This window comes from Lissotriton vulgaris, chromosome 1_1 (assembly GCF_964263255.1).
Source record: "Lissotriton vulgaris chromosome 1_1, aLisVul1.2, whole genome shotgun sequence".
Lineage (NCBI taxonomy): Eukaryota > Metazoa > Chordata > Amphibia > Caudata > Salamandridae > Lissotriton > Lissotriton vulgaris.
In genome coordinates this window covers 1,158,363,385-1,158,386,783 of record NC_141685.1, presented here as the reverse complement: position 1 = coordinate 1,158,386,783, position 23,399 = coordinate 1,158,363,385, and the positions used below count along the sequence as shown (strand labels likewise).

Below are 23,399 nucleotides of genomic sequence, written 5' to 3'. Positions count from 1 at the left end.
AATGTCAAGGATTTTTTTCCAAAATAGTTTGCAATGGAATTACAGAGGGACAGGGAGGGTGGAATCTCCTGTGAAAGCACTCTAGGACTGTTGAAGCTATTTACGATCTTAAAGATCTCTCTCTGTTTATTTTTAGCGGAGGATATTGCCTCCAGGTAATGTGCTTTTGTAGCCAAACTCTCCGCTGTTTTCTCCGCGGTTGCTTTTGCTGCGCGGCTCACTCCACTTTGGGGCGAAAGTCAGGGGCGAGCCAGAGGCGGGGTTATGGGCGAGCCTCTTTCAACTTCGGCCGCTATGCCGCTATGCCGCTTTGTCGCTTTGTTTCCCGGCTTCTTAGCCCAGCCAGCAGCTTGTCTTCCCGCTTGTCTCCCCCCCTCCGGGATCGGGGAGAAGGCGGACGGGATGGTTTCAGTGGTCTCTGCGGGTCTCTGTGGGCGGCGGCGGTGGGCGGCGGGCGGCGGGCGGCTCTCGGCTCGTGGATCAACTGACCAGCAGCAGGCTCTCGGTGACAAGCAAAACACGGAGCGGAACACGGCTATGTAAAATCAAGTCATTCCATCAGTCGTAAATCCCAGATGCTGCGTTCTCCATTAGGTAATATTCCCTTGGAAGGGTTAGAGACTCCTTGACAAACATCTTTAAATTCATGCTGCAGCAAACCTCCCTTACTTGTCTCAGAGGTTTATTGCTATTTTGTACTTTTATTTCCCTGTAAGTTCTTTGTAGATTGTTCTTCATTAATGAGATTGGTGCTGACAAACAATTGACTCATTTGAGGAAAGGTCCCTCTGCTTTGAAAGGATGAACACTGCTGATCTGGCTGAAATCTGGGAATCCTGGTATTGTATAGCGGAGATGACAGGGACACACACAGTTGCTACTTCTCCAGGAGTTGCGCTTAGCCAGATTGTTGGTGTGCTTTTTCTGTCTAGTTTTGGCCTGTGGCCTTGCTATGCATTGATTCAGCAAGGGTCCATATCGATATGGTTCTTCTCATGTTGCTACCACACCCACACACCGCAAATATCAGGATCAGCTCCTGCTTGGAGATTAGGGGGCTGCAGTTTGGTGTCTCTTCCATCCTTTTAGAGACTAAATTCTGCTATTCATTCAAAAAGGTGGTGGGGATTTAGATTATCAAGCTCCTTTAAGGGCTTGCGTTTTTTTTAATCAAGACTTTGCTGAGTTGATTTGCACTTTCTCTTCCTTGTGTAGTCATCATTTTGAAGTTCCATTACTTTGCTAAGCATTCGAAAAGGCACATTTTATTTCAGAATTTCAACATCCAAGACCAGCCTAACGGTTCTTTTATTTTCCAGTTTGCTGCTGCAGAGACCAAGTCACCCTCTCTCCGGAAGACCCTGCAGGAGGTGACCGAATACCAGCTTCAGATCCAAAGCTTAAAGCGAGAGATTAATTCGCTGACCACAGACGTGAGTATGGATCTAAGATATTTCATAGAGTCAAAATGTGTCTACCTCCAAGCCCAAACTTCATGTCCTTCTGCTCCCAAACAATGCATTAACAAAGAAGTTTTCCTTTCTGCGCTAAGTGATGTCCCACAATCATAGGCTCACCTGGAGAGGATAAAATTAAAGTTGGAGCAGTAACATTCTGCATGCTTAGGAGATTAAAGCAACTTTGTAATATAGAACCTTACTTCTTGTATTAAAACTCGTACATGCAATTTACCACAATATGCAGTATGTGCAATATATATGTGTTCTACAAATCAAAAGCTTAGATGGAAAATCAGCATAAAACAAGAGATGTATGTACCCGTCTTGAACACACAACTGTAAATGTGAAACAAACAAATCCTTCTATATAAGTAAAGAGAAAGGGTGTATTTTAGACATCAAAATGGTCAACAAGTAATTGAAGCAAGGATGTGCGCATCAGCGAAAGGCCACCAGAACGCGAAGTGGTAACACAACGTTGTTAGAATTATTCTTGAAAGTTGTGTGCATCAGCACATTTGCGCATTAACATTGTCTCGATATGTGTGCATAAGAGGTGCAGAAATCACCACAATTATGTGCATTGAGATTGCTAGTTTGAAGCTGTGCGCATCAGTGGTGTAGAACTTAGATTGAGTTTAACAATTCCCTTGTGCACTTCACTAACACCATTGTGCTCAACTGTGTTATTTTTAGAGCTGTGCGCATCAGCAACGCAAAACTCAACGCAGTTGTGCGTAATCACAGGCTGTGCGCATCAGAACCTAGATTTGGTTAATTAATATCGTAGTCTGCTACGCAAATACAGCTGTGTGCCTCAAAGTAAAGTAGAAAGCTGTGCGCATCAACGAAGTTGAGCCCACACAAAGATAGCTGCCAAACAGTCCTCCGTAGCGTGAGAGTGAAGTGTACTTAATGATTTCAATCATTCAGAGACGTTGAGCTTGCGTGCGCCAGACTCAATATAGCTGTGGGCATCAATGTAAAGTAGAAAGCTGTGCGCATCAGCGGTGTAGAGCCCACACAAAGACGGCTGTCAAAACGTCCTCCGTAGCGTGAGAGGGAAGCGTACTTGATGGCTTTACTCACGCGGTGACGTTGAGCTTGCGTGCGCCTCGCTCACGCATAGTCAAAGAGGCTCGCTCATAATAATGCGCCCAGGCTTCCTCGCAGCTGACAGAAAAATACTTAAATGTACTTACATTAGAATGTGTGAGCTAGTGTGCCTAACCTTCCTTACCACAGCTGAAACAGCAAACTCAGACGACGGTGAGAGAGTGGTACAGCTGGAACGGGGAACATCGTTTACAACTAAACTTTTACCACACACTACCATTACAACGCAGGAATTACAACGAAAGTCGTTACAACGACTTTCGCTGGAGAGCGCTGTTGGATAGGGAATAGTTTAATTTTCTATCCAACACCTTACCTACTATCCACGGGGACTGGAGTTGGAATAGAGAATTAAACTATTCCACTATCCAGCGCCCCCCAACGCAAGTCGTTGTAACGACTTGCGTTGTCATACCTTCGTTGTAAAGGCATGCGTGGTAAAAGCATGCGTTGAAATGTCATACAACCAGCCGGAACACAATCCTCGACGCTCGTTGAGCAGCGTATGTTTAAAGGTGAAGGACTGTTCCTTGGAACGGAGAAGAAAACGGAACATCGGCTCAGTCAATTCTGATGATATCAAAGGGCATGTGTTTGAAAATGAAGCATTCCACATAGTCTGGATGAAGAAAAGGTAGGCTCGATGTGTTGCTGTTGAAGAAGTACGCATAGTTAGTTCCAGTCGTCACCAAATGTAAAAGAGAGATCAGCAGCGTTGAGTAGATTGAGATGTAGTTTTAATAAGTAGAGTACAAATAACCCCATCCAGCATACTAGCTCTGCAACTGTCAACTGACAAGTTGCTTACATTCTCCATGAATCTTAGTTCCACATTTCAGACCATGTAGCCTAGCAAAGGTAAGCTACATTCTGAGGCAGAATGAGGACACTAGACCCTCCTCTCTATTGTGCTCTCAAGTTCTCATGCATGTTATTCTCTGTCAACAGAATCAGTGACAAAACCCTCCACCACAAAGATTTTGTCACCGTAAAGGACCAAGTTAATTTGGTAGAGAACTCCCTACTGTGTCAAATGCTGCTTACTACAAAGCCATTTTCAAAGCACCCATTAACAGAAACAGAGCCCTTGATAATGCAATCAAACAGTGCATCAATCCAAATTTACACCCACCCTCTGAACTTTCCATTGCTAAAAGACTTCTTACAGACAAAAAGTAAGTACCAAAATATTAACCTTAGTGCCATCAGTCCCAACACAACACACCTGAATAGATGAACTTCAACCTACACACCCCCAATGAGCAATCAAACTGCCTCAACTGACTCAAAATGACCTTTGAGTTAGATGAAGGCAACATGCAAAGACATCCTCATGTAATTAGAACACCATTCTATAATCTGCTGCAAAGTCCATCGCCCATGAAGCTCTCAAGTCTCTTTTAAAGATAGTCATAGCCCATGAGTACTGAGGCATTCAGAAAGTGACAGATACTCCTTCCTTAAAAGAAGGCCATTGTACACTCTAACAATATCAGCAACTCTCTGCCAATTACTTCTCTAACATTTCTTTAATAAATGTTAAATAAATAATTTCACATGCTCTCCAAATCACAAAAAATAGAAACTTGTGCTTTCTCATCCAATTCAACAAGCCTACAGAACATATGGTAACATGTATGGGCTTCAATGAGATTGTCCTGCAAAGGTTTGTCTCCTTCTAAACATCAGAGACCTGCTCTTCCCAAACTTTCCTCCAGATCCAAAGGCATTCACATGAACTGCAACATAACTCAAGGTACAGTCTATCACCTCATGTGCTTAACCTCTACACTTAACCACTCCCCAAACTGCTAGCCGACCAGAGCATCAAAATCAGGCACTGTGTTGAAGGCATGCAGCCTCTAACTGAAGGTCTCGGTACCAGTGACATCTTCTTCCTCAGTGACTACGCCTTTATCTTTGAAGTCTGGATGATAAAGCCCTCCCTGAAGCTGGAACTGCTGAAAACAGAGTTTGCCCCCATGGACAACAATTGTCTCACCAAGGTTCAATTCTGGCTCTTGAATCAGAACCTGGACGGATTCAAATACCACATCTTGAACAATGCCAAATGTATAAGATTCTACACAACAACAACCTCTCTCTCAAAACTCACATAAACGAGAAAATACAGACAGCCTGACATCACACCCGGAAAGATTTCCTCAGCCACAACGGAATCTTGCTTATCACACCCCGTTGGAGAAGAAGAAAACGGACAAGTGTCTATCATTTTTCTCTATGAGGAGTTAGGCTTGTTCAGATCCACAGTGTTATGAGTCTGACAACCCTGCCAGAGAAGCTATGCAGTGTTTTATTATTGATGTGATTCCTGAAAGCAGCAGACGGGCACAGCAGTAGGTGTTTTACAATATTTGGTTATTTATTATGTACACATCGCATACCAACCTTGGGTATCAAAATGATGAAAATTATTATTGTAATCTCAGCAGTGATAATATATAATAAGATCAACATTAGAAAAACCAAAGCATTTTATATCACGCATCGCTATTATCTGTAATAATTCCTCTAAACTCCATCTGATGCCTCTGTTATTATTATCCTCACAGTCGTGGTATTGGCTGAATAATTCGTATTTTATTTCTCAATGTAATGCCAAGCCATGTACTATACCTGCATTTGTTTAGAAAGCACCTGGGCCTGCTGCCAGATATCGTCTCTCCAGCATTTCCCCCTAGCACCGGTCTTTGTGCCTGACTCACAAAGGGCCTCCGCACTCGTGGCAAAGGCCCCACAGTCGCGGGGGAGTCCCGCACTCTAGAATTCTCATTATGGAGATTTCGCCCCGAGTGCGGAGACTCCCCTACGACTGCGGAACCTCTATCACAAGTGCGGAGGACCTTTCTGAGCGCCTGATTCTTGACATCCCTCGACACAGCCACATCACAGTCCACCTGAGAGACCTGCACTGGCTCCCCGTCAATAAGAGGATAACCTTCAAGCTCCTCACCCACGCACACAAGGCACTCCACAGCACCGGACCAGCATACCTCAACAAACGACTCAGCTTCTACACCCCCACCCGCAAGCTCCGCTCCACCGGCCTCGCCCTCACCACTGTCCCCGGCATCCAAAGAACAATCGCCGGCGGCAGATCCTTCTCCCACCTCGCCGCCAAGACCTGGAACACTCTCCCCACCCATGTACGGCAGACCCAAGACCTACTGACCTTCAAAAGACTCCTCAAGACCTGGATCTTCGAACAGTAGCAGCACTCCCCTACACCCAGTGCCTTGAGACCCTCATGGGTAAGTAGTGCGCTTTACAAGTGATATGATCACTGCGGTGAGATCAGGTGATGGCAGTTCCTGATTCCCGCTGGGGGTACTGTGGCAGCGTGGGGCATTACTATTTCTGTCACTGCGATATTTTTAATCACTGTTGGAATCCCGCTGGCAGCTCCTGCATGACTACTATGCAGGCGCCGGTTTCTTTTATTTAATTGCTGTTTGCATGATATTGTGCTCCGTTTTAAAAATACTTTGGCATTTTATAACTTACCTCTCTTCTGTGGTCTCCCCTGCCCCGGTCCACCGCGGCTGTTTGTGCCGATTGTGTGGATAGCGGGGCGCCATCTTTGGTGTGTCCTGAAGCGCGGTTGGACTGAAGTTAGCAGTCCAGCTGGTCGTGGGAGCACCCCATAAAACACACATGTGTCCTCGTGCGCGCAGCGGATGCGTGCAGCGGGTGGGCTGCTGGCGTGCCGAAGGCAAGTCCGTCTGCGCCCGTCCGCGCCCCGGAAGTGAACAGCGCCAGCAATGCTGGCCGTTTTGCGGTCGGGGATGGGTCAGATAGGAAATCCTTTAACCGGGAGGAACTATTAAGGCTTGACACAACATTGTGTAATAAAGGTAGGCATTGGGAGGTCCTACACAGTTTGTCCAGGACTTGCCCCTCCTGTCATTTCTGCTTTCAAACCATGCAGCCTGCTCTCCCTCCGTATATAGCACGAAAGACTAAGATTCGGGCGGCTCTCATCAATGCGCGTTCATTGGCTAAGCATGCCTCTGACGTGCATGAGTTGATCATAGATGAACAGCTAGATCTCCTGTTTATCACTGAGACTTGGCTGAACGATTCCTGCGCCCCGGAGGTAGAACTAGCCATTCCACGGGGTTTCAAAATAGCCAGAGCGGATCGTAAGTCAAGAAGAGGGGGTGGCGTTGCTGTGGTATTTAGGGATGTATGGTCATTTACCAATGAGTTTTCCGGGGAGCTTGAGTACAGCGAAGCTTTGGAGTTCTCACTGGCTATGTCCCCCCACTTCACGTTAGGCGGTATCTTGGTTTACCGCCCCCCGGGCCCACCCGGCACTTTCCTTAAATCTCTTGATGATGTAATCGCCTCGCGGGTGCTTCTCTTTTTCAAGTTTCTTTTGTTAGGGGATTTTAATATTCATCTGGAGAATCTGGAAGCTCCAGGGACTAGAGACCTGCTGGACACATGTAATCTCACCCATTTCACCCAGTGGGTCAGGGGTGCTACACACAAATTTGGTCATCTGATTGACATAGTCTGTTCCAACTTTGATCTCTCCGGTTTGGACCCCTTGCCTGTCACGTGGTCAGATCATTTTCTGATCAGGTTCTCATGGGATATTGGTAAACCTCTCCCACCCTCTTGCCCGGCAATGGGCCCTCCACCTCAGAAGATTATTATTCCGACTCTGTCTAAAGCACTGTCACTAGTTCCCCCGGGAGAAGCCCACAACCTTGATGGAGCAGTGGAGAGCTTCTCTGCCTGGATTAGCCAGGGGGTTAACTCTTCACCTAAGCCCTCCTCCAGATGGCAACCGCGTGGCTCTCCCTCTAAACCTTGGTTCACGGATTCCCTAAAAGAACTTAAGCTAGGGTGTAAAAAGCTTGAGAGGTGCTGGCGACGCGGGTACTGCCCTCTAGCCAAGGCGGCACTTCGCGTCGCCCAGCGGGACTACTATGCATCCATTAAAGAAGCTAAAGGCAATTTTTTTGCAGAAAGAATCTCTAGAGCTAATAACAACAGCAAAGAAATATTCTCCATTGTCCGTAGCTAATTTGTCACCCCTTGCAGAACAAACTACCCTCCCTATCTCCTCTCAATGGTGCGAAGATCTCTCTACTTTCTTCATTGCTAAGATCCAAAGGATCCAAGATAGTCTAGTGACCATCCCCCATGAACAGAGTTCTCTGTTTTTGCCCCCTCTCCTTAGCTCTAAAACACCAAGCCAGCTCTTCTTGCAGTTTAGGCCGGCGGAGAGGAGGGATGTCTTAGCCATCCTTAAATCTTTGAAATCAGGCTCCCCTTCGGACCCTTGTCCGGCCAGAGTTTTGGGCGGGGTGGCGGAGGCAGTTTTTCTTGAGGCAGCAGCTCTTGTAAACGGCTCACTTCAATCAGGCATAGTCCCCCAGCAATGAAAGCATGCCAAACTCCTTCCTCTCCTCAAGAAGCCTTCTGCTGATCCCTCCATCCTCTCTAATTATCGTCCCTTTTCCCTTTTACCGGCCTTGGCTAAGGTCTGTGAAAAGGTGACCTTTAGGCAACTGGAGGAGTTTGTGGAGTCCTCTGGTGCTCTCCACCCGGCTCAATCAGGGTTTAGGACATCTTTTAGCACTGAGACAGCGCTGGGGGAGATTACGGAGGTGATTAGGGAGTGCCTGGACACGGGCGGCAGGGCGGCTCTGATTTTATTGGACCTCTCTGCCGCCTTCGACACGCTACCCAACCACCCGCTCCTTTTCCGACTGCCAGCCATCGGTATTACGGGCTTGGCGTGGGATTGGCTCAAATCCTTCCTTGATAACCTCACCCAACAGGTGTGGATGCCGCCTTTTTCATCTTCAGTTAGTAAACTGTCCACGGGGGTCCCTCAGGGGTTTACTCTGAACCCTCTTCTTTTTAATATTTATCTGACACCCTTGATTTATTTGCCAGAGGAGCTGGGTGCAAAAATAATGGCTTATGCCGATGACACTGAGCTCCTATTCACTTGGAAGGGCTCTGATCTTCAAACTGACACTGCCCATCAGTGCCTGTCTTCGGTATTTTCCTGGCTGGCTCAAGCCAGTCTCAAATGCAATGAAGACAAGTCTGAGGTGCTCCTCTTGGGCCAGTGTCCCCCTACATTTAGAAAATCTCTCTGGCCGCCAGATTATATGTGCCCTAAGTCTGAAGGTGGCCCTGCCAAGAACCTAGGAATATGGTTTGGGGAAGATCTGGGTTTCCACGAGCAAATCAAAAAACTCTCAGGAGCCTGCTTTGGCTCGCTCAAAGCCTTGAGAAGATTTTTTCTCTGCTGCCCCGCACCGCTAGGGAGACTGTTGCTCGGGCGCTCATTCTTTCCCGCCTCGACTATGCTAATGCTCTCTACATTGGCATACCGGGGTATCTTCTGGGGAAACTTCAGGTTATACAAAACGCAGTCGCTAGGCTCCTGTTCAACATCCCAAGGAGAGTGAGGGTCCGACAGCAGTTAAGGGACCTTCATTGGCTTCCTGTTGCCCAGCGAGTACGCTTTAAAGCTTTGACCATGATTCATAAGGCACTACACGGCTCTGGCCCTGTCTACATCAGAACAACGTGGTTCGCGTTCTATCTACCCAGGCGCCCTCTACGTTCCGCTCTCCAACATCGGCTGGTGGTCCCTAGGTTCGGCCGGTCGCGGATTGGGGGTCAGTCCTTTGTGGTAAAAGCAGCTCTTCCAGCTGACCTCCGGCATACCCAGGAGCTTCCTATCTTTTTAAAAAACTTTTCAAAACTTTCCTGTTCAAACAGCTGATCTAGTATTACTGTCCACGCCTGCCACTGTTCACCTACGCGCCAGGACACTCCAGAGTATTAGTGCGCGGTATAAATCTTTTATAACATAACATACCATGATTGATTGATTGATTGAAGGTAAGTGGTTTTATTTATTTCTTTTATTTCCCCTATCCCATTGTATGTCTACTTCCGCCCGCCCCGCAGCTCTTACCTATACCGGACATGTCTGTAAACCATCCAAAGGAACTCACTCAGATTCATTATTCTTCTGCCTTCTTTTCTACAGAATGGATCACTGCTGGACCAGATGAAGCAGATGGAACTGGAAAGTCGCACGAAGACCAAGAGCCAACAGGAGACCATTGAGCGACAGGAGCAAGAGTTCCAGCAACTGAGAGAGGAAGTTGCATGGCGCATCCAAAAATACCAGGACCTTCTTAACAGCAAGCTAGCAGCAGACATTGAAAATGCGACCTACCGTAAAATGCTGGAATTACAGGAAATCAGGTTGGCATCTGGGTAGACCACAGAAGAAGATTTTAGCAATGATAAGAATATCAGTTTGACCACTCCAAATTAACACTTCCTGATATGAAACAGTAAAGTGGGTTGGGGGAAAGGTGCAATGTAAGTCATTTGAAAGACTGAGGAACACCAAATGGGGCACAGAGAAACAGGTAGTGGTGCAATGAATTACCAGCACCGATGCAGCAGAACGCAGTACCTGGCTCTGGAGAAGGTCTGCACTATGCAGCACTGGTACTATGGAATGTCCATATTGACTCCCGAAATAGGACAACAGCACCAGGGCAGTAAAAGTCTGGTTCTGTTGTGCATACAGGCACTGCTGCATTGGAATGGGATGGTACTGGTGGAATGGAATGCTGGGTATAGTGTAGTGGAATGTCGGCAGTTGAGCATTGGATTAGCCGTGCTAGTGCAGTGAGATACAGGCCCTCGAACAGTGGAATGTCAGCAATGTCGAAGCATGAGACTGGCAGGTCAGATTTAACTATTATTATAGAAACACATGTAGGAACAGCTGGTTGGGTTGGTAGTGACCTTCGGTGTATAGAGCAGCAGGTGATGTCACATGGGTGTCAATGAGTGAACGGGTGCTGGCAGTCGGGGGGGGGAGGTGACAGTATTTGTAAAGTCAGATGTGCACAGAGTGAACAGGAGTGTGGTGGTCACATGAAATGTCAGCATGTGTACAAGGTGGCTTTCATGTATGTGTATGAACAGATGCTGGTAGGCATGTAGACGGATGTAACAGGGGCATGCAAGGATAAAGGAGCTTACCTAAGATGAGTGCTGAATAAATATTCTGCACATATACATTTCCTCTAACACCTATTTTTTCCCTGCAGATATCTCAACTCCATTGACATTAAAAACGCAGGTAAGTCAGCCCTAGGATAAGTGCATGTGGTTTGTACACTTGAATCTACTTCTACATCCCAGCTCCATCCCTCAAAATATTAGGATGAATGCACATTAGAGAAGAGCCTGGAACAAACGCCCCAGTTATTGTTGTAAGAAACATTGGCAAAGCCAATAGGTCTAGCTTTTTCTTAGGGAAATTATAGAGATTGTGTGTTTTGCCCCTAACTGATCTCTAAAGAAAATTCCATAATGAAGCAACATAATAGGCTGCGAGAATATGGAACTGGTAGTGGGGCCCCTTTCCAATAGAGACTGCCCTAGCAAGGTTAAGCTGTCCAATGAACGGAGGGTGATACGAGCCATAAGACAATGATTGTATGCGTCATAAGTGGGGAACCAATAAGACAGGCATAGTTACATTAGTCATAGTAAATACTTTTAGCAAATGGCTGGTATTTTCAATGCATCTTTAAGAAAGCCTATGCGCACAATCATCTTTACTTTCTGAAAACAAAATGTAAAGCCAACATGATCATCACAACAAAGAAAAATAAGGCTCAAGAAGATTAGTGAATATCAACTGTGTCTTTATGACACACTAAGACATCACAACAGCGACCACTTCTGAAGTGAAAATGTGTAAAATAGCAAGTGAAACATTCTTGTTTCAGTAAATGCATCAAATAACACTCAGTGAATTGTTATTAAAAGCTACATGTTGCATCTGCTCTCCAACAAAAAAGACTACTTGATGCACAAAACCTAATGGCAATTCAAATGGAACAATATAGCCATCCTCAAAATGCCATGGCATTGATGAACAGCCCATACAAGCCATGGCAAAGCTTGAAAACACCTGGCATCAATGACAGAAGGGGACTGACCCAATGCCCACTCTCTCTCTTCTTAGTGTACTGTTTGTAGAATTGATAACATGAGGTAAATAAATCAGCTAAATCTGTCTATTGCCAATCCTAAAAATCAGGATTCATAACTGGCATCTACTGGAGCTGGGTGAGTCATGCTACCAAGAGGGCGACTGCCTTACATCGTACAAACCCTTTGCCTCATTTCATTCTCCGGAGTCCCTGAATCTTACTTGTTTTGCTTGCCATTTCGTGTTGTGATTTACTTACAGGGTGCTGTGCAGTGCCATAGTCAAAGATTGGAGACATAGCAGTGTTCCATGAGCACTGTTACTGCACCCTGATGTGGCGTTTCAACTCTTTCCTAAACTGGAGCAGTGCTGATGGACATGAGGATACAAGCCTAGCTCCTGGCTGCCCAGATTGAGAAGGTCTGCTGCCTTGATTTTTCTTTTTCCACCGCATTGCCTACAGTCTGATGGTGTCCTGGCAGCAGGTGTGCTATCAGCCTTCGGAGATAGTGAACTAGTGAACCAGATATGCAGGGGTGCTTGTTGTGATGACTTTGTAATTGATGCCGCTTATTTTTTTATATTTATTTTTTATTATTTCAAAGTATTTTATTAATTTTATAAGCAAAGACATTACATTTCTGTGTCAGGGTTAGCCAATCGCGTTTTTACATTCACGTATTGAGATACATATATTTAGACAACCCCCAACTGACGTTGTTTGGTAAGAACAAGAAGAGAAAGAAAGGCGAAAGCATAGAAAGGCAGGAGAGAAAGGTGTAATGAAAGTGCAAGAGGACAGCCTCCCGGGAGGGATGGGGACACCTGTTGGGACGCCTACTGACCCAAGGTGTCCTGGTCTTTGCGGTCTGTTGCCTTTACCTTACCGCACATAGAGCGGGGAGCAGGGGGTGTATCTCTGGGTGAGTTGGTTTCATGGTTCGTAGAAATCTAAGTACGTGTCAAGTGATTTCCACATTCCTCTGTGCGCTCGTCTCCAGGGTGAGTTCTGTAGTGCAATGTTGTCTGCCCCTCTAAGGTGCATAATCCAATTAAACCAGTCTTTGTATGAGGTCTTGATTGTGTCCTTCCAGTTGGCTCGAACAATTTTCGCTGCCGCAGTTCAAAAGAGGTCTAAAAGATCTCTATGGGGGCGTGGCCAAGATGGCGGAGTGAGTGGTCGCTCTCCTCGCGATCTCCTCCGAGCCTGGGCCCCTAATCAACTTTATTTGCACTGATCTCCCCCCCCCGCTGCTAACTACTGGCGGCGGAAGGGGTAGGGGACCTCGGAGCTTCATCCCGAGGCGTTTGAAGAGCTGGGGGCGTGTGTGGCAGGCTCCGGACACCGGACACCGGGCTGGCGTGGGCCTGAGCTCCGGCCGGAAGTGGCTCCAGGTCGGTGTTGCGGAGCAGATCGAGCTTGGTGGCGGCTGTGGAGGAGGAGATCCGTCTGAGCCGGAGTGCTGTCTCGATCGGGCCCAGCTGAGGTCTCCGCGGGCTCCGGTTCGCGGACGCCAAGATTTAGAGTGGTCGGTGCGGTGAGAGCGGCCGGCCCAGGAGACAGAGCGGAGCCAGGTGAGGGGCCGTACGGAAGGCTCAGAGCGGCGCTGGGCTGCACCCCCGACCTGCCTGGCCGGGAGGCTGAACTGGCGGCGGTTCCCCCCCCTCAGCAGCCTGACATACGACGAGCGCTGGTGAGCTGAGAGTGACCCGACGGGGGCGGGATACGTCCCGGATTGCGGTGGCGCAATTGGCCTGCGCGAGGCCCCGGCTTCCCCCGCGTTAGGCCTGGTGTGACATGGCCGACGCTCCCTGGTGAACGGGAAGATTGCAGCGGTTGCCGGTGGCCGGACCCGGTCGGGCGGTCCAGGTGGGACTGAAGTGGAAGCCGCCTTGCTTAGCGCGGAGCACTTGGGCAGCTGGCAGCGACGTCTGGCGAGTCGGCCGGCGGCGGTGGTGAGAGGGCCTAGGAGGGGGCCAGGACTCACTCCCCCTGCCCTGCTACCCCCGACAGGAGTGTAAAGTGGACCTTGGCTGGGGGACGAGAGAGCGAGTGGCCACCCAGCGGGGGATATTGTATGGCGAAGCGGCCGCAACCTGTGAGCACTATGAAGCTGATGTAGTGCCGGCCCTAGTGGTGGATGTGAGGCAGATCTACCGGCTATCCCCTATTATTGGCTGAAGGGGGCTGCAGGCCTGTGTGCAGGACCTATTGGTTGGATCGCGACGAGGGACCCTGGTGGTGAGTGCGAGTGGACCCTGAAACGCGCTGCTCACAAACGGCGAAGCGCTGCTCCTGGCTGATCTGTGTGGGAGTGGATGGCATCTAAGTGGTCTTGAGGTGGTAGGTGGTGCACGGAGCCGACTTGGAGTCGCCGGAGGGGTCGCCTTGCTCCAGGCGGACAGCTTTACGCTCGCGGCCTCTAACTGGAGTGGGACTGGCTTTCGGGGCTGATCTCCAAAGGGACAACCGGCGTGGGAGTGCCTAATTGGTGAGCATCGGCATACGCAAGTGGGAGGCCCAGGACAGTTGGTTGGGTGGACTGGCCGGCAGCCTGGTGGGGTGGCAGACGTCGACGTCCTTGGTGGAACCTGGGGAGCACTGTCCGTTGCTCAAGATGGCCGGAAACAAAGGAACCAGGAAAGGGGATCGTACCCTACCGGGTATGCTAAGTAGGGGCGCTGCAAGGCAAGACAGGGGGCAGCATTCCCCGGGACAGTCGAGCAGCTCTCAGGGGGGCGAGTGGAGGGGAGCTGCCAGTCACCAGATCCTTTCTTGAATCGCTCTTTGGCACTCTCCGAGAGGACTTCCAGGCACTAAAGCAGGAGGTGGCGGGAGAGGTGCGTGAGGTACGGAGGGAGGTTGACGGCCTGGGGGAGCGGGTGGCCTCTGTGGAGGAGGCAGGACATGCTCAGGCCGAAGAACTCGCACAGCTTCAGCAAGAGGTGATTAGACTTCAAGACCAGCAGGTCGATCTTCAGTCGCATGTGGAGGACCTTGAGAACCGTTCCCGGAGGAACAACATCCGGGTCCGGGGTGTTCCTCCTGCAGAGGAGGGGGAGAACGCAGCGGATTATCTACAAGACCTGTTTAGATACGTTTTGTATGAGCCGACCGACTTCCCTATCAGGATTGATAGAGCGCATAGGGTGGGCCTACGACGCAGATCATCGGCGCCCCCTCCCGACCTCCTGGCCTACCTGCCGGATTACCCCTTGAAAGAAAGAATCCTCCGCGTAGGTCGAACCAAACCTTCTTTGGAATTCAGGGGCCACCGCGTGTCACTCTTCCAGGATCTTTCGGTGGTCACTCTACAGAAGCGTAAGTCCTTTAAAATTGCCACTGATTTCTTACGAGAGCATGGTACTCAGTATTCCTGGGGGCATCCGTTCCGTCTTATTTTCCGCTGGAATGGCACACTACATCAGCTACGTTCCCTCCAGGACACTTGTGCAGTATTGGGCATCACAGCGACTGATGAGGAGGCCCCTACTCCTCGCCGTAGACGGATCACCAGGGACGGCTGGCAGACCGTCCCTGGTCGCCGACACTCCGCTTCCTCAGCGAGGCCTGATCCGCCCACTATCCGGGCTGAAATGGATAGCGCAGTACGAGACGTTGCCAGAGAAACGGCGGCAGAGGAGGTGGCGTTGACCGCTTGAGAAGTTCTCCGGGGGGAGATCGTCATCGCTTGATTGAAATCGCAGGTTTGGGGGCCTGGGGGGGAGGGGGGGAGAGCGGGAGTTGCGTGGTGGCTGGACGTCCACTTTGGTGACTTTCCATAGACTTGCCTTCATAGGCCGGACATGGACAATGGTTCTTTTTCACTTAGTTTGGGGGGGGTGGGAATGGAGTTGGGGGAGTGGGGACAGTTCTGTTGGGGTGTGGAGGGCGGAGGGGGGGTGAATGTGTTGGGTGTGAGGGGGGGGTCGTCCAGTGCACGGTACAGGAATCGAATATTTCAGATGTCCTTTCTCATTTGGTTTTGACTTCGGGGGTCGTGGTGTGGATGTTGGAACAGGGTATAGGGGGTGGTCAATGCTTAGGACAGCCAGTGGACACACTGGAGTTCGCAGCAGGTGGGGGTTTGCCAGGACGGGGGGGCTGGGGGCCCGTGTGCTTGTTCTTGCTCTTTGCCTGGTTTCCGGAGTGGTGGGGGGTACACACACCTTCACTGGCCTCCGCACGCTGTACATACGCTTTCTTGCGCCCTGCCTGCTATGCCTCCTTATGTTTTTAAGGTCCTAACTCTAAATGTTAGGGGATTGAATAACCCTGTCAAGCGGCGGGCGGTGCTCTCACTGTTAGAAAATGCTCATGCAGATATTTGCCTTCTTCAGGAAACGCACTTGCTGGCACAGGACACACACAGGCTGCGATCTCACAAATTCCCGCTCCAGTTTTTTTCCGCCTGCAACACGAAGACTGCGGGGGTGGCGATTCTGGTAGCCAGACACTTTAAAGGGGTGCATCTTCACAAATTTGCTGAACAGAAGGGGAGGTTACTGGCGCATAGGTTCAGAATTGGGGGCCTCACGTTCACGATTGGCTCCCTTTATAGCCCCAATGACAAGCAGGAGCGGTTCCTGCAGTCAGCTGTGGAGGAGGTCACTGCCTCACCAGACAGGCATATCATTCTTGGTGGGGACTTTAATATGGTTTTCGACTCCGCGGTAGATAGGTCAGCGCAGCGCTCTCCACAGGTCGGGGAATTCTCGGCCGGTTGTAAGGCACGGCTTGTGGAGGTAGATCTCCTTGACCTCTGGCGTCATCTACACCCTACAGATAGAGACTACTCGTATTACTCCCATGCACACAAGACCTATGCACGGCTTGATCACCTTTTAGTTACAACCCCGGTGAAGGCGTTGGTCTCATCGACTGACATGGGTGTGTTGTCCTTATCGGACCATGCTCCGGTTGAGGCCTCATTGTGTCTGCCCCCTACTGTCCACCCCTCGAGAACTTGGCGCCTCAGGGATACCCTTTTACATAGGAAGGAGGTAGTGGACCGTATTGAGAAGGTTACCCGTGACTACCTGGCACACAATGACAACGCCGACACCACACGGGCCACGCAATGGGCAGCTTTGAAAGCTGTCCTCAGGGGGGAATTCATGTCGATCTCCGCGGCCGAAAACAAAGAGCGGCAGGTCAAGAGGGAGGAGCTTACCGGTAGGGTTCGGGAGCTTGAGTTGATTCACAGAAGGACCGGAGCTCCGAGGATCTGGTGGCAGTTGAAAGAAGCGAGGAAGCTTCTGGCAGCCTTGGACATGGACCGGGCAGAATACGCGGCCCTTCGGCTGCGCCATGCCTTTTACACAGGGGGGGATCGCTGCGGGAAACTGCTGGCCAATAGGCTTCGGGCTGCGCGGCAGAGCCAGTCGGTGAAGGAGATCCTCAACTCCGGTGGAAATGTGGTGACGGAGGATGCCCGCATTTCGGCGGTGTTCCGAGGATTCTACGAAACCCTCTACACCGGAGATCCGCCGGATGTGACAGCCATATCTTCCTACCTAGATTCGATCACCTTGCCATCCTTAGACGCCCTGCAGGCTGAGCATTTGAATAGGGACATTGGGATAGAGGAGGTGGTCTCTGCCATTGCCAAACTCAAACACGGCAAAGCACCGGGCCCGGACGGCTACTCCGCCCTTTTTTATAAAACGTTTTGCGCGACCTTAGCTCCTGTCCTCACTCGCCTCTTTAACTCCTTCGCAGAACCATGGGGCAATCCTGCCTGATCTCCTCTTGGGCCTCCATCGCGGTTATTCCTAAGCCTGGAAAGGATCCCAAACACTGTGGGTCCTACCGACCGATATCCCTCTTGAATGTAGACCTGAAACTCTATACCGGGATTTTGGCCAGTCGCCTGGCACTTCACCTGCCCGGCCTGATAGACCCGGACCAGGCTGGCTTTGTCCCGGGGAGGCAGACTGTCGATAACACAAAAAGGGTGGTCCATCTGCTGGAGAAAGCTTCGTGGATTCCTGGGGAGAGGATGATGCTGGCGGTAGACGCGGAGAAAGCGTTCGACCGAGTACATTGGCCCTTCCTAGAACAGGTACTAGTGAAGGCTGGCATCGGGGAGAAGTTTCGCACTATGGTCCTCAACTGCTATAAGGACCCGACGGCCGTGGTCCGTGTGAATGGATATACTTCCGCGGCCTTCACTATTGAGAGAGGCACTAGGCAGGGTTGCCCACTTTCGCCCCTGCTCTTTGCTTTATACATAGAGCCGTTGGCCCAGCGGGTCAGGGATAACCCGGCCGTGGAGGGGATACGAATGGGTGGGTTTACTCACGCGATCAGCCTTTATGCTGATGATGTCATCTTCACAGTAGATACACCCCGGACGGCCCTACCGGCTTGTGTACAGGAGCTCGCCGCCTTTGGTGTAGTCTCCGGCTTTAAGATGAATGTAGGGAAATCGGTGGCTCTGGACATCTCCTTGGACCCAGCCACCAGGGAATATTTACAGGGCAGGTTTCCTTTGCTTTGGTCTTCAGAGGCGGTACCGTATCTGGGGATCAAGATAGCGCCCACGCTGCAGGCCATGGTTTTGGCAAATTACTCAGCCTTGGGTGCAAAGATCAAAGGGGAGCTGGCCCGCTGGAACCGTGGGATTCTCTCATGGTTGGGACGGATTGCTGCCGTTAAAATGACCATCTTACCCCAGGTTCTCTATCTGTTCAGGGCATTGCCGCTTCAGCCGCCGGTTGGGTGGATCCCGCAGCTGCAGTCGGATGTGGCCCGTTTCATTTGGCAACGGAAGAAGCCCAGGATGCGTAGGGCCCTATCTCTTTTGTCTCCCGAGGCGGGGGGTCTGGGCATCCCGGATTTTCGTAAGTACTTCCAGGCGACGCAACTGCGGTACCTGGTGGAATGGTGCAGATGGGAGTCGGATAAGCACTGGCTTTTCCAAGACCAGGCGGTGGCGGGTAGGCCTCTGCAGGAGATTCCGTTTTTGCACCGCTCCCATCGGCCTAAGAACCTGTATGCTTCCTTCATCACTGGGGTGCCTTTGCGAGTTTGGGATGCTGCTTGCCTTAAATATGATCTTACCTCGTTTCCGTCACCTCTCTCCCCATTGGTAGATAACACGGCTTTTACTCCCGGAATGGAGAAGGGCGCCTTTGCGCATTGGCGACAGGCAGGTTGTAGAGCTTTGTGCCACATGTACGGTCCTGAGGGGGTTATTCCCTTCACGTAGTTCCGTCAGGAGTTTTCTCTCCCTGAGACTGAGAGGCACCGTTATATGCAAGCCCGACATTGGGCCCTTCAGCCGCAGGTCAGGGAGGCAGCGGACAGGCTTTTCTCGCCATGTGAGAGATGGCTGATGTCCCGTGCGTCAGATTCAAAGCTAATCACGGATTTATACAGGTTTCTGCAGCTACCCTCCACACACTTTCACAACCCGGGCAGGGAGAGATGGGAGCGGGAGCTTGGGAGGGCGCTGAGTCCTAAGGAGTGGGACCAGATTTCCTACAGGGCACACCACTCAGCATATCATGCGGGCCTTACTGACACCTTCACTAAAGTCACTACCTACTGGTACTACACGACGGAGCGAATTCACAAATTTGATCGCAGTAAGGCAGACACATGCTGGCGGGGGTGTGGACATTGGGGTACACTCACACACATCCTATGGGACTGCCCTCTTTTAACCGCCTATTGGGCGGAAGTGTTGGATACAATAGACTCTCACTTCGACATTGAGCTTCCGCGCTTCCCTGCATATACCCTCTTGGGGCGCCCGAATGACTTGATGTATCCCCTGAAGTCCAGGAGGGGTAGGCAGATCGCTATTGCCTTGGGTTCTGCGGTCCAGAATATTTTGATTCACTGGCGCACGGCCACACCACCCACTGTCACGGGTTGGCTTCATAGGTTGTGGCATGTTCTGGGTATGGAAAAAATGTCCCTTGTGGTGGCTGGGGACATAGCCCAATTCAATGAGCTTTGGCAACCGTTCCATGCTCTGTTGCTTACGGAGTTCAGAGAGCTTACTTGCCCTAGATACCTTCGCCTCCTGCGGCTCACGAGCCCGCCGGCACCGGACCGATGAGCTGGCGTGGGGCTCCCCCTTTCCTCAGGACTTTTGATCTTGTTATACACATGGGGCGATGATACTGCACTGGACGACGGGTGGGGAGGGTGGGGGGGAGTTGAGTTGGGACAGTTGGGGGAGGGGGGGAGGTGTTTATATGGAAATATTGTGTCGCACCGGACCTATGCTCTCTTACACCAGCCTGGTTGGACGACTGTCGTGGCCCGTGATTATCGGCTTCTGTACTTGTTACATCCTTGCGCGCTGCTGGAAACTTTAAGATGATGTGTATTTGTCTTGGTGTGTCATGATGAATAAAATACTTTAAACATAAAAGATCTCTATTGTGATCTGATCTTAGATCTGCGGTCATGAATGTAGTGGTGAGGGAGGAGAAATAATCTTTTAGCTTATAGCCCAGTACCCTATTTATAAACCCAAAGATTGTCTCCCAGAATGTTTTGAGCGTCGGGCAATAGTAGATCAGGTGTGCTAGGTCCCCCTTCCCCTTGTTACAGTTCCAGCATAGTGCCTCTTCCCATACAGGGGTGTCCACTATCCCCCTCGCTATTTTTACTGTCATTAGAACCCCTGATTCGTGACATCAAACTAAACACAAACATAAAAGGGGTTAATATTAACGGCGTGGAGATTAAGCTTGCCGCACACGCCGATGACATTCTAATAGTAACAGAGCAGCCGAAGACTTCAATCGACAGCCTGATAGAAACCATAGCAGTGATCGAGCGCGCAGGGACCTTTTAGCTCAGTTTTACCATACTCACCTTGGGTCTATGCAACATTCACACTTTGAACTAGCAGTCCTGCCTAACCAATTACTAATTAGTCACCCTATCAGTTGCCCAGAGTTTCGATTTAGGACTTATACCTGTAAACCATGACTTACCAATCCTTGTCACCTTACTATAAGTCATGTGAATCAGAGAGTTAGAATAAACAAGCAGTATTTAAACACATTTACGTTTTCTGTAATAACCACAGACTCAGGGAAAGTTTTAAAACCTTTATCTATGAGAGATTTTCTGAGTCAAATTTGAAAGGGCCACAATCTTGTGACTATAAATTTTACAAGCAAGAATATAACCAGTAGGACATAAAGTTTGTAAAAAATCACAGTAACTCCTTTAGACATTGGTACCTGTGAAGGGTGAGAAAATGAAATAGCACAAGAACATACCACATGGATTATATTTACCTAGAATGGTGCACTGACCAATCCTGGCCATGGGCTGGGGCGAAACGACCAGGACCAGGCTCCCGATTAATCAGGTGCCCACGGGACAAGACAGATGCAGATCAGGACAGGTGACGTCAGCTAAGTGCAACGCCAGCGTCACACCCCTCTCTCTAGGAAAAGCCAATTAGTACCCCAACTGGGTAATCGATTCTTCTGACAGAGTGCTCCGCCAGCACCTCTGTTCTCGATCGCCTGTTGAGTGCGTTGGGTCAGTGACAGGTCAGCTATTCGGACAAGTCGGACAATTTCTCTATCTAAACCTACCTTAGTTATACTATTTCGAGGGCAATGTACCAACCCTAAATGTTGCAAATCTATGTATTCCCCTTAGGTCATCACACCATACTAAGATGATGCAATTTTAGTTTGATTCATATTGATTGAATCGCCACCCACAATTTACTTTCCCATGACTTTATTCCACCCAACAATATTGGCATACAAATCATATACATTGTATTTATGTGAGTCTTCTTGCTTCCTCTTTAGAGGTCAGTAGAGCAGGTCCCCAGGAACATCGTGGGTAAGAAGGGTTTTGGAAATCATTCAATGCCACTGCTTCAGCAATTTCGGAGACAGAGTGCGCGTGCGCAGCATCGGCCAAGGTGGAGGATGTGACAGTATTCAGGCCCAAAGTAAGAGCTAGTAGCAAAGTAAAAAAAAAACACATTAGAATACAAAAATAAATGAATGCACTGTATACCACTTATCTCTACTCTAACCCTATTACTTTATTTTAACTTGTGCATTAATAGTTAAGCAGAATGAACAAGCTTAGTACAAGCTGCAGCATAAGCATTAGCATGTGAGATTTAAAGCGGCCATTTCTGGCATTAGTGCGCAGAAGCAAAGATTTCCCACCAAGCATAGAGGTACGTCATGTCCCGTAGATGTGACAGACGCATGCGCAGAAGGTTTCCCGTGTTTTCGGTGGCCATTTTAATGCATTTGAGTTAATATTAGTAAAAGCACATAGGCAAGCTTACCCTAGATATTAGAAATGTCATGTAGAGCAAATATTAGTAATCAAAACATGTTGGTTAATATACTACAGGTTATGTAGAGAGAGCTGAGTACAAGCAAGTTTCTGTATATGTGAAACCTTACTTCATCAGCAGAATACTCGTGGCACTCAGGGTATAAGCTTAACAGAGATAAATCAGAATGCAAACCACTAAACATCCACTGCACTAAAGACATTCTAGAGGATTCAGGCCTAGCCTGGCAAACAGGATACATCAAATATATAGGAATACACTATGGGAGCGATCTAATGAACACAATAAGCCACAACGAGAAATTACTGCTAGAAAAGATCAAGAAACTTCTGGAATCCTGGTCCCCAAAATTCATAACTTGGTGGGGCAGAGTTGAGATGACCAAAATCATGATCATCCCAATGATTAACTACCTGCTCAGCATGCTTTCTCTTTTACTAACAGACGACTTTCACCGCAAGGTAAAGATCCTGATCTCAAACTTCCTCTGGTGGGGGAAAAAGGCACAGATAAGTGTAAAAAAGCTAAGACTAGGGAATAACCAAGGGGGAGTAAACCTGGCAGACTTCAGAACATTCCAGTTAGCTTTTTTGGCAAAGCAAGGGTCTTACTGGATATCACCCCCCTAATGGCTACACACCGGAGTGGCTCCAAGTAGAGAGGGCAATTCTTCACAGCCTAAGCCCCCTGACGCTGTTAACAGCAATTAAGCACAACCACGCCCCCAAGACCATTTTCAAAAATACAAAAATTGCACTACTAAAGGTAGATAGGAAAATGGAGGTCAGCATCAAGGGCACCAAGATGAAGTCACTCTGGGCCAACAGTAGATCCGATACAAAGGGAAATGCCTAGCTTTCGACACATGGATTGAGAAGGGTATCTATCACCCCTACCAACTAGAAGATGGCGTATATCCCACAACCTTTACAGACCTCAAAGCTAGACATAACCTAGCAGACATCGAATTCTATAACTTCTTGAAAACCAGGACAGCCTTGACCAAAGCCAAACTATCCACAGCACAACCGCTTATGTTTTAATATGGTCCGGTACATCACTGGGAATCAGAGTTGCTTCATCGGGACAAGGCCCTTGACGAGACATGCTACGGCATGCAGGATGCCCTGAAGCAGACCTCTCAACTCACCTACCAATTGTGGGTGTCGCCCCTATTCAGGTTTTTACACCCACAAATGTAGGGGTTTTACCCACAATAAAGAAGAGTAATTGAGACTTTAGTGTATAAGAGAGGAGGGAAGCATCTGCAGCTCACCAGGCATTCTCACAGCTCCAGCACAGGCGTTCTGAGAGGTGATTAGCTTTCTTTCCTAAAGTTAAGACATTTATTTATCTGCTTTAGTTTAAGAGAAATTTTGACACTTGCTAAAATGTTTTTAGGTCTTGCTTGCAGACAGGTTTTAGCTGTTTGTTATTGAAAGACCTGTTGTAGACCATACCAAAAAGGTACGGTGGGCTTAGAGCCAG

At 49.2% G+C, this 23,399-nt stretch overlaps 1 protein-coding gene across 1 annotated transcript in view; it reads left to right on the top strand.

Moving 5' to 3' along the window:
• The window catches only part of LOC147748846 (uncharacterized), a 295,887-nt gene that overhangs the window by 198,086 nt on the left and 74,402 nt on the right, over positions 1 to 23,399 (top strand). The window contains exons 5-7 of the mRNA XM_086964138.1: positions 1,320 to 1,433; positions 9,625 to 9,845; positions 10,709 to 10,740. Coding sequence (XP_086820264.1) covers positions 1,320 to 1,433; positions 9,625 to 9,845; positions 10,709 to 10,740 — 367 coding nt within the window. The remainder of the gene's footprint in view (positions 1 to 1,319; positions 1,434 to 9,624; positions 9,846 to 10,708; positions 10,741 to 23,399) is intronic.